This window comes from Nannospalax galili, unplaced genomic scaffold (genome assembly GCF_000622305.1).
Source record: "Nannospalax galili isolate Female #2095 unplaced genomic scaffold, S.galili_v1.0 scaffold44, whole genome shotgun sequence".
Taxonomy (NCBI): domain Eukaryota; kingdom Metazoa; phylum Chordata; class Mammalia; order Rodentia; family Spalacidae; genus Nannospalax; species Nannospalax galili.
This window is the reverse complement of record NW_008355789.1, coordinates 7,177,812-7,189,637: the sequence shown is the minus strand read 5'-3', so window position 1 is coordinate 7,189,637 and position 11,826 is coordinate 7,177,812. Positions and strand designations below refer to the sequence as shown.

Below are 11,826 nucleotides of genomic sequence, written 5' to 3'. Positions count from 1 at the left end.
GCATCCTACAAGTCGGTGTCCACAGTATGTTTCCAACTCTCAGATTGTATTACCAATGCATAACAAACCAGTCAAACAAAAATTTTGTGGACCACGCCTCTAAGGCACAGTAGTTTATAATTATTTTATTAACCAAATGTGACACACGATTATGTTTAATATGTAATGGCATTATAGCTCTTTTTTAAAAATGTGTTTGGGATTACCAGTAATCAATCGTCACCATATTCCCAACACATGAAAGCAACAATCATGATACCGGAATTTCTTCACACACACACACACACACACACACATGAAAGTGAAGTTGCGTAATTTTCCAAAAATCATTTACAGTGAGTTGTGCTTAATTGTAGCAGCCAATGAAAAATACACTTAATACTAATAGACTTTCACTGTGAATAGTGGCTCAGAATGTGGAGGACATTGGAACCTCAAGTCAGTTAAAAAACTAAGCAAATGGTTTTGAGTGGTTCTGAGGCAGGGTAGAAAGGGATATTATGAGGGTATGAGAAGGAAAGGAGACCTTTGCCCCAGAGTCTGGCTGAAACCTCTTACCTGCCATCAAGAATTCCTGCACAATGAACATTTGCTGTGACATTTGCCAACATAGATACAATATTTTTTTATGCAGAGATGTTTTCTAAGATTTTACTTAAACTTTTTAAAATGATGTATTGGGGGGGCTGGTATGTGCATATGAGTGCAGGTGCCTGAGGTGACCAGAAGAGTTAGGCATAGGATCACCTGGAGCTAGAGTTACAGGCAGTTGTGAGCCACCCAATGTGGGTGCTGGGAACTGAACTAAGGTCCTGTACAAGCGCAGTACATGCTCTTAACCACTAATCCATCTCTCTAGCTTCTACATATGGGTATTTTCGAATAAGAATGTTAAAATAGCAGTGAATCATGCTTAAGGCCTAGGCATGTAAGATCTTTTTCCTTTCCCAGCTGTAAAACTGGTTTTCTAAGAATCTCACAAGAAACTCCATTTAGAGTAAAAGACAAGTCTCAGCCTTTTTGTGTAACCTGTTCTGACCCCCCTGATTTTATCATCAAATTGTAATCTCATCCAAGACATCTCCAGTACCACCCAATAATCTCATTTTCAAAAAAAGAGGGAAAAGAGGAGGGGAAAAGTTTCTTAAGTACTCTTTGAAATGTTAACATTAGAGCCTCCAAAGTGGTATTCATGTTACTGCTAGGCCATTCAGGTACACCTCTTCCTTAAAGCCCACACTCATACTTGGATGTGTCATACTTTCCCTGAGTTGGGTGCCTCCCAGTTAAACCACAGGCTTAAATCATGTTAAAAATCCCTCTTTAGGGCTGGGTGTGGTGGTGCACATCTTTAATTTCAGCACTCTGGAGGCAGCAGCAGGTGGATGTCTGAGATCAAGGTCAGCTTGGTCTACATACTAAGTTCCAGGCCAGCTGGGGCTAGAAAGACCCTATTTTCAAAACAAGACAAAAAACCTCTAATAAACCCCAACTCTGCTTCATACTGGCTCATCTTGAAATGCTTTTCTGCAGCTAGTCAAGGACCCAGCTCTACTTGAGTGAGGTCCTTAAAAAAGGAAACTCCTCAGGCTGGTGGTGGGAGTTCCAGACCATGTCTCCTACTGCACTGTCATTTAGTTTTCCTCAGCTACTGCTGAATAAACAGGTATCAATACTACTACGTTGTTTGCTAAAGGAGTCAAAACCATTTTAAGTGACCTAAGATTTAGACTCTACAATTTACATGTATACTGCAAGACAGAATATTTTCACAGATGAGCTACTACTTCCGTGCAGCATGAAGTGCAACTTCGCAGAATGTTAAAACTGATAGTGACATTTACATCGAACAATGCACTCAGTTCTGTTATGGGAAGGTGCGTTATTTAATTTCTCATAGTACCAGAAGCCTACCTTGTTGAGTTTCTAACATTTTTAACCTGTGGTATTCTGGCTTTTGTCCCATTCAATTAATGGGAGAAATACTCTGTGCAAATGGTACATGTGATAATGTCTTGCTTAAAATTGGAACATTTTCAGACTTTAATTACTGGCATTATTCTATCCTTCAGGTAGTATTCAGCATGCACAGCATACATCCCCGGTCATGCCTTGATTTGTTTTGGATCTCATTCTGTAGCCCAAGCTGGCTTCAAACTCACTGTAGCCCAGGCAGGTTTTGAACTTGTAATCTTCCTGCCTCAGCTGGCATTACAGAAGAGAGAGAGAGAGAGAGAGAGAGAGAGAGAGAGAGAGAGAGTTTGTGTGCGCACATACATGTAGTGTGTAGTTCCATGTGTGGAAGTCAGAGGAAAACTTTCAGGCATTCTCTCTTTCGACCATGTGGGTTGGTTATGGAACTCAGGCTGGGCAGCAGGTGCCCTTTACCTGCTGAGCCATCTCACTGGTCCTCAAATTTCCTTCCTGAAAGATGCTTTTACCTTGGCTTCTATCAAATTATTCTTTTTCTTCCTATTTCTACAGCAATTTTCGCTTAGGTTTCCTTTTCCATTTAATTGTCTCACAATTCTTAGTCTTATTCTTCCCAGGAAAATACATCATGACTCCACCCTGTGGTTTTCATTATCAAATGTTTGTTGTTGACATCTGAATCCACACATCTAGCCCACATCTCTCTTCTGAACTCCACACCTATACTGAAATACACTGGAATCTAGAATCTACCAAACCTTTCAATCGGAGTTCCAATCTGAATTCATCTCCTTACCTTCTACCACATCCAAAATGTACTGCTCTTGTGATGTGTTCTCAGTAACAGACGTTGAGATTTTCCAAATCAGAAATCCAATAGTCACCCTCACCACCTTCCTCTCTACCCTATCCAATTGCCAGGGAAATTGATTCTGTGGCTTAAATTCCAAGACCATTCATTTCTCTTTTATACAATCTATCCTAGCCATGATGCCTCAGATCTCCCTGTTCCTAAATCTTCTAGTCCGGAAAGAACAAAAATTAGAGCTTTAAAAAGAAAAATTGTAACACATTTAGTTAGAGGCTTTTATTTGCAATATATAAATCAGGGCAGCCTCCATTCTACAAAATACAGAAAGATCGCTCCACCACTGTGGCAGGACAGTGGGCTTTTGTAAGGAGGGAACAAGGAAACAGAGCAACAAAAAAGAACTACCTGGTTAGCAGAAGGTTCCTTCTTTATTTAAAGTTAAAACACAGGAGACTCCCTTATTGCACTGTCAGAAAAAGTCTGTTGGTAACTTGTTTTCTTAAAGTTTCAGATTGACTATGCAGCATTTAGGAAGAGTGATTCCATTTTTGCTTTGTCTACACTGTTGGAGCTAAGGGTGAGATGGCTTCTTAGAATTTTTAACAGTTCAAGACAGTATGATAGTGATCCCCATAAAACAGAATCTTTGGTTCCCTATTTCCTTGGGGGTGAAGTTTAAAGGGCAGGTCGTGCTTTACCAGAGACTTCACCACCACCTCTCACCGAGTATTTCCACTTACACCTGGTGTTCCAGCCACCCTAAATCTTTTGGCCTCTCTAATGTGGAGACGGTTTCTTCTCCCTGGCCTCTGTACATGCTGTCTTTCGCCCTCACTCCAATCCTATCCCAGCTAACTTACTTCAGTGCTGAGCTCAGAGAGCTCCATGCTCTGAGAAGCTTTCCATCAATGCATCGCCTGTCATGGCTATGCCACACACCCTTCAGAGCTGTTCACAGCCTGGCAACTACAGTAACGGAACCAGAGAGAATGCTATTCACCATATCTTTTGACACGTTTGTTCCTGTGAGATGTAATCTAGAGGGAATTTCTGACTAAGCAGTGCCAGACTCTCATACAAATAAGCAGACAAGGCTCACAGCAAAAAGAAAGTGAGAATAGCAAGAAACAGCTTTCAGATAATGAAGTAACTTCAAAAGATAGGTTTCTGTGGAGAAAAAAGTGACAGTAAGCACACAGATATTTATAGTGACTTACAATAATAGCAGACTCATGATTAAAATTCTAGTAACAATCTGATTCCAAAGCAACCAGAATAAGACCTGTAATATAAGCTGGAGGTATACAAGGGCAGAGTGCTTACACAGCAGGCAGGGAGTCCTGCGCTCAATCCTTAGCACATCCCCCACAAAAGACATAATATAGCTTATGATGACAGTTCCTCAAGTAAGACTGTCTATAGGAGTCTGTGTACTTAATATATATATATGCTCAGTCATGCCTTATAATCATGAACCTTAACATTTAGCATGGATACTTTGACTTATGTCTACTAGGCAAAGGTTAAGAAATTTAAGGATAATTTTCAAATTAGTTCCCTGTAATTTAAAATAAAACGTGCACTGAATTTTTATGATTTTCATACAGTAATACGATATCTACATCCCCTTCCCTACTTGCACTTCCCCTTACTGCCCCCCATTTAATGTATTCTATAAATAATGTCTATAGAGTCTAATCTGTGACCCCTGTAAAATTTTTAGAAAAAAATGTGCTTCTTTCAAGAAAATAGAATTTAAAGTAAATTATTTCAACAGAAAATTTAAATAACATAATGGCATCGAAATTTGATTCTCATTATACATGTTTGTACATGTATGATCTTATACACGTATTTGTTTTTGTAGAAAAGGAAGTAGTAGCATAAATACATTTATATAAGATGTAAAATAAATGTTAGAGAAATATAAGCACAGGGTGTGTGTGTGTATATATATATATATATATGTATGGAAACTCAACAGATTATCAGTTAAAATTTTATTACTTACTAATATATGGTGGGACCAGTTTAATAGTGCAATAATGGTAGCAAAAGTGGCAGGAAGGGGCTCAACACTCCACATTTAATAAATAAAGCTTAGTGCATCATTAAATATTATGATAACCTGCAGGATCAAAAACCCCAACACTTCAATAGATCTCTGAATGCCATCTTTCAGATGACTCAGATGTTTTAGGTCAGAAGGGAATGGCGAGCATTAAGCTATCAAGGAACTACTGAAAATTAATAGCTCACTGTCCACAAAGCTGCATGGCTCCAAAATATTTTATGGTCTTGAAGAATGAAAAACAAAGTTTGGGCTGGTTTTGTTTATAACCTTAGAACTATTTTTTTGCAATTATGGCACATATCTACACTCTAAAGGTTTATAAAAACTATAAATGTGGTCTGTTTTCTTTTCCAGCATCTTCATTAGGAGGTTATTTATATGCCTTGTGTGAAATTACTTATTAGACTATTTAAAAATTTTTATATAAAATTTAAAGATGTATTCCCATCATTTACTTCTGAACTTAGTCTTTCAGCTGGGTTCTAGTACTGCTAAGTAGTGCCAGGTCGTTTTTACCACATATTCTCAAAGAAGAAAGAAATCAACAAAAATATTGTCAGTTTTAGTATAACCAGACACTAGGACACAAGGCACGTAAGATACAGATCTAAAGATGACCACAAATCTCAATGATTTAGCTACTATATACGTCCATTCAAACTCATTGTTTCTTTGGTTCTTTATCTTTGATGGGATTAGTTTCATTTGGTTTTGCATTAAGGCAAAAGGCAGATATCTCTTTTTTCTTGGTTTTAATTAGTCTCAAATCCATCTGAGAAGAAAAAAATGATGCTCATTTCATAAATGGCTAACAATATTAGGACAATTTTTTCTTCTGGAAAAATCTATGTTATATTTATAACTACAAGTTCAAAATTACTAATCCTGAGCAAGAATAAAAGAACAGTTTTGACTACAGAATAATTTCCTTCATTGTTAAACACATTTAAAATTCAACCGTGGAACACAAGTCAGTAAGACCAGAATTAGACTTCTGATGTCCATGGCAAACCTGAATACTCTAGGCAGAAATAAAACACACATAGTAGATTATACACAACAATAAAAAGCATCAGAAATTGATGCACCTGGATTTTGTTAAATATAACAAAGGTCCTCAGTCCTTCGTGTTTAAACCTGGCTGAGAGAATCATACTGCACAACACATTGCATTGAGCAGGGATCCCTTAGAAAGGCCACAATGGATTCTTTTTTGGATTAGACACAGAGGTTTTTTACCCCAAAACAAAGGCATAAAAGATACGTTTGGAAATACAAGATGAATCCTGTTTTCATAAAGGCATCACCAGTTTGAAAACTGAAGTCACTTGAGATTTTAGTTTTAGCCCTCCCCCACTATGAAAAATAAGAGCTCACTCACTACCCAGCAAAGCAGCAATGTGACAGTCTTTATACTAGGGAAGGTCTCGAGGAAAGGCTCTGCAACATGGGCCAACTGAAGCCTAGTTCTAAGAACCATTTCCTAGATCATGTGATGAAAGTGCTTAGGAGTGGGAAACTGCCAGCGCAGCAAGGATCCTCTCACAGTATTAAGGCCCGTCCACATGGGAATGGTCAGTTTAAAGTCAGCACAGTGGACATAATGAGCTGACCCTGGGCACAGTCCCCCAGGCTTCTTCAACACATTTTCTTTTATTCAAATATTTGCTCTTCCTCTTCATCTGCTTCTTCAATAACCTGGATCTCATCTGCTTGCGATAAGGAAGTGTTCTCCACCTGCAGTTTATTCCCCTCAGCTTTATATTTTTCTTCTTCTTCTATGATTTCCTTCCATATCCTATGGTTCTCAGTGAGGTGATGCATTAGCTGACAAAATATTCGCCGTCTGCCTTTCCTTCTTTGTGGTTCTGTGAATTTAACACATATTCATATCAAAGCAAGTATGATTCAACCAATATCCAGTGCCACTATATTCTAAGTAGTTATGTAAAGCACCGAGGTTAGAAAAGTAAACAGAAAGCTAATCTCTGTGCTATGGAGATTGCATTCTAGAAGAACAATCTAGACAAGCAAAAATATGAATGAGACATGGTATTAGGTGAACTAGATAAAAATAGATTAGGAATAGAGAGGACTAACTGGTCGGAAGGGACAGTGCTGAAATTCAGGATGACAATTATAATAATCCAACGTTGAATATCAAACCTGTAACTTTTTGATGTATTGAAGCAAATACATTTACTAGTATTCTGTGGGTAGTATTTGTTTTGAAAAGCCAGGCCACCATCACAAAGTTAGCCCAAGAGTACTGTCTGCTGTGGTAGCCCTAAATACAAAGCACTTAGGCTTGAAGTAGGTGGAGGGCTGTCTGGAAGATGACACCCTGGGAGATGCTACTTTTGTTAAAAAAGAATAAAATTTTTCACTGTGTTACAGTTCTGATTTGTAGTAGACCTAGAAAAAGTGTCTAGCTAGATATAATTTAAATTTCACTTTAAAATAAGAGGGAAGTAGGGGGCTGAAGAAATGGCTCAGCAGTTAAGAGTACTGGCTGTTCTTGCAGAGGATCTGGGTTGGTTCTCAACACCCACATGGTGGCTAACAAAAGTTCTGTAACTCCTGTCCCAAGGGATCCAACCATGCCCTCTTCTGGCCTCTGTGGGCACTGCACGACACGGTACACTTACATAAAGGCAAAACTCTCTCTCTCTCTCTCTCTGCATTTTATATTTCTCTATCTCTATATCTCTCTCTAGCTATCTCTCTATAGATAGATAGATGATAGATAGATAGATAGATAGATAGATAGATAGATAGATAGATAGATAGATAGATGATAGATAGATACAAAAGGATGGATGGATGGATGATAGGTCATAGAGATGATGAATAGAAAAATAGATTGATGTCAGATGCCTACATTATACATAACTAGATGAGAGATGATATAGATGATAGATGATATATAGATACGTAGATAGATATATAGATATATAGACAGACAGACAGACAAACAGAAAGACAGACAGATAGATAGATAGATAGATAGATAGATAGATAGATAGATAGATAGATAGATTGTGTGTATATATGTGTAAAAGAAAAACTAAATAGGGATAGCACTTCATTCACGGTAACAAGGATGAGATTATTTTATTTTCCATTTGTTCTCATTGTCTTATTTAGAAAAAATATGGTCCTACATAACTCAAATTCTTATTATCAGTGTGGTTCTTCTCCACACCAGAGACTGTATGTTTTCCTTTTCTCCCCGCTGTTTTGATTCATTCCCTAAGCTCCTGTGAAAGGCTGATTAGCAGGCTGCTTTGAAGTTGTGCTTTCCTGCTGTCTTGAGGGTTAGGACAAGTGTCTGAGGAGGTGAAATGAAGGGCTAGTTGCTAGGACTCACTTCAGAGAGGTTCAGATGAGGTGATAGGCCTGTCCTGTCTGTTGAAGAGCACTGGCTTGAGAAACGCTACTTCATTAACTAACAGTCCGCATTATGTTACAGTACTAGCACAGGACATAGCATACAGCAGTTACTCAACACATGACCTCTGAATCTGAACATTTGGATACTGGTATTCAAGATATAACTACTTAAGCTTTAGCTGAGAACAAAGCAAAACCAAATTAAGTAGATATGTGCAGCTAATAACATTAAGAAAATTATAGTTTCTCTGTATTCTTACTGGGATTTAGACTGTCTTCTGTTTCTTCATCATCTGTATCTAATTCTTCACCACCACCATCATCATCATCATCATCATCATCACCACCACTACTTTCAGTATCATCATTCTCTTCTGTCTCTATCCACTGACCAGGTAGCAAACCAGCAGCATCATAGGAGTTGCATAGGGGGCCCACAATGTGCGTGATAAAAGATTCTTGGAGTTTTGCTAGTTGAGGAGAAGAACGATCCATGAAAGGACTAATGGGCAGACCAAGATTTGCTTCTTCATCTCCCTAAGCATTTTAAAAAGAAAAATGCATTTTAAATATTAAAAAATCAACCACTACCTTACGTATTTGCTGTTAAAATATCTGGAGGTCTTTTAAAACTATAGCCTACATCAAAATGATTTTTACAAAAAAAGCAATGACTATAATTGCTCTACGGCTGGAGGTGTGGCTCAGTGGTAGAGTGCTTGCCTAGCATTCATGAAGACTTGCATCAATTACCAACACAGATAAAGAAGGATGCTCTACCTTTTCAAAGCTAAGAACTTCCCCACTTGAGAAATCCTCAACAAAATTTTCACATTCTGTTCATATCAACTACTATGGCTGATATTCAGTTAAGAAAAATGTACATCTTTTACAGTATCAATAACTTTACTAACAACTTCCAATATTCTATAATGTCAACATTATTGATAGTTTACTGTTCTCTAATAACTTTAAGCTTAATTATATACAATTAGTAGGATTGTTTGAAAGGCAAGATTTTAAAAAGATAGGAAAAAGAGCATGTTTATATTGAGTCTTTGAGAACCAATCAGTATCTATACTGAACTCATTTCAAAACTTCTAATTTTTAATTTTCTGTCAGGACTTTTGCCCTGTAGATGTTTCTCTGCAAAGAAATTTAGTCTTTCTAAAACAGAGTTGAAAATGTCTTTATATTCTAAATGTGTTCTGAGAAAACCCATAAAATCACTTAAAAACTACTTCGTTTGACAATCAACTGTTGGAAGCTATAGATTCTCAAGGTTGAAAGTGACCTTGGAAATCAGAGTCTATCCTTACTTGTACAGTCAAGAGTATCATCAATTTATTTCAGACAGACAGTAAGCTATTTATCTTTGTTTGCTATTAAATGTTAGCAGCAAAGGTAGAGCTAAGAAAACACTAAGACCCAAAGTAAATATAACACCCTCTCCCCCTTTCAAAGCAACCTATATACTTCCTGTAGCTATCCAAATCCAAAGGTGCTTTCTTCACAGGGCAGTTCTTCAAACTCCCACAAATTTCATGTTCCACCTTACCTGCTCATAAAATTCATTGACGATGCCTTCTGTCCATTTCAAATGCAGGTCCCGAACTTTTGCTGGGCCGTTTATATCTGCTAGCTTGATGCACACCTGGCAGACCAGGAGGCGATCGTTTTCACTGCTCCATTCTATGCCATTACTATTCACATCGTTGGCCTATTGGGAAAACAGAATTACTTTAGGTTCTGAGGACACAGGCATTTTCTAATGTTTGTTTGTTCTTACCAAATACCTTAAAACAGGAAGAGATTCCAGTAAAGACTTCTTTAAAATCAGAGTATGCTGGAAGATGGCCCTCCATGAGTAAAATTTCCCACTGAAGCACTACTAGGATTTTGCTTCAAAGGATGCATAGCTTTTTATAAAACATAACTCAGGTTTCAGTATTTGTGATTATCATAGAGAATAATAACACATATATGTATGCTTGCACAGATGTATATGCCATGTCTAATATATGTACATATGTATCAACAAATTATAAGAACTGTAGTTATTTTTACCTCAAAGAAAGGTCATTGACAGAGCTAAGGAGGAGTTAGCTATAGCTGTGAAAGGCAAAGTGATTCAGTTCTTAGAAGCTCAACTCTATGGTTTTAAATTTTAACTCAGAATAATATATTCAATATGTTAACAGTAGAAAACATATGTAACCCATTTAAATCTAACCATCTATAAAATAAATGATACTAATCTTGTCATATGCTGCCATAAGGATTAATAAAAAATACCTGATTCATAATAAAAGCTAACATATTAATTAGCATTATTTAAGTAGATGGAATTATCATTAGATAGGTAAATTTGGTATGCTTTTAAAGAACTTAAATTTACTCAGTAAAAAGTAAAGAGAATGGTCCAGATGGTGGACTTTTGAACTTTGGTGCAATGATGGATTTTTGAGCTTTGGTGCAATTTCGGCACCAAACCGTGTGATCAGAAGAAAACTTTGTAGAACACCACCACAGAAAAAGTTAAGCCAATTGTGGCAGCACTGGGTCATACCTGGAATCCTAGCACTTGGGAGACTGAAATAGGAGGAATATGAATTCAATGCCAGCCGGGGCTACTCCAGTAAACCCTGGAGGGAAACGAAGAAGGGAAAGAAGGAGGAGAAGATACTTAAAAGGAGAGCTCCTTGGGGTGGGAAGTCTACAGTCCTACTCGCAGTGTTTTCTTAAGAAACTTCAAAAGTCTTCAAGGAACAGATTCAAAGCACTGAGTTAGGCAATCTGTCACCTACAAAACATGACTTAAGCATTTAAAATGCATTTTTATTATTAAATAAAACTGAATTTACTCATACAGCTATGAAGTCATTTTAAAGGCACCTGATTTCTCACTGTGTTTTATTATGATGGTGTCAACATGTATTGGAGGTCACACTCCTAATTCTGTGCTATCCATTTCTAGGCTCTGAAAGTTCAGCTTCCTTTAGGAAACAAAAATCCAGGAATCAGCAGCTTCCTGCCAGCCCAAACAGGGCACAGTTCTCTCAGTGCCTATGGTGGTGGTCCTCAACTTTCCCTACTGCACAGGACATACTGCTATTAGTATTCTGTCTTCTAGGTCAGTGATTCCAGACTCCACTGTGAAGAGGAATTCTCTGAGGGAGGAGCTTGATCTTCCCCATTTTCCCCAGCATAATGATTATCCATCAAGAGCACTTGCTGAGAATGAACTGTTCTCAAGGGGAAGAACACAGGTACTTCTCCTCTGCCAGGTCAGCAGTTAAAACATCACTTAATACAAGGGTGTAACCAGTGTGGCAAGGTAGGTACGAACTGGCTTCTTAGAAACACATCTTTGATCTTACAGGTTTCACTTGGTGTGAGTGACATTCTCAAATCGTCCCATTAAAACTTTGGACATAATTGGTTTGTTACTATTTGAAAAACAGCCACAATAAAATGCATACATGTGTCAAAAGAAAATATAACAAGAAACACTATTTAAAGACATATTACCATAATTATAAGTGTTTTCCTAAAAGTTAGCCCTAATGTAGCTAAACTATTTATTAAATATATAAATCATATAATCATAAATTA

The 11,826-nt window shown here is 37.5% G+C and overlaps 1 protein-coding gene across 1 annotated transcript in view; it reads right to left on the bottom strand.

Annotated features, from left to right (window-relative positions):
- Positions 1 to 4,728: 4,728 nt before the first annotated feature.
- Positions 4,729 to 11,826, bottom strand: part of Pde3b (phosphodiesterase 3B) — a gene marked incomplete at its 5' end in the record, with an annotated part of 143,054 nt that continues 135,956 nt past the window's right edge. Inside the window, 3 exons of the mRNA XM_008853547.2 lie at positions 4,729 to 6,685; positions 8,471 to 8,747; positions 9,770 to 9,931. Of these exons, the coding sequence (XP_008851769.1) occupies positions 6,471 to 6,685; positions 8,471 to 8,747; positions 9,770 to 9,931 (654 nt within the window). The remainder of the gene's footprint in view (positions 6,686 to 8,470; positions 8,748 to 9,769; positions 9,932 to 11,826) is intronic.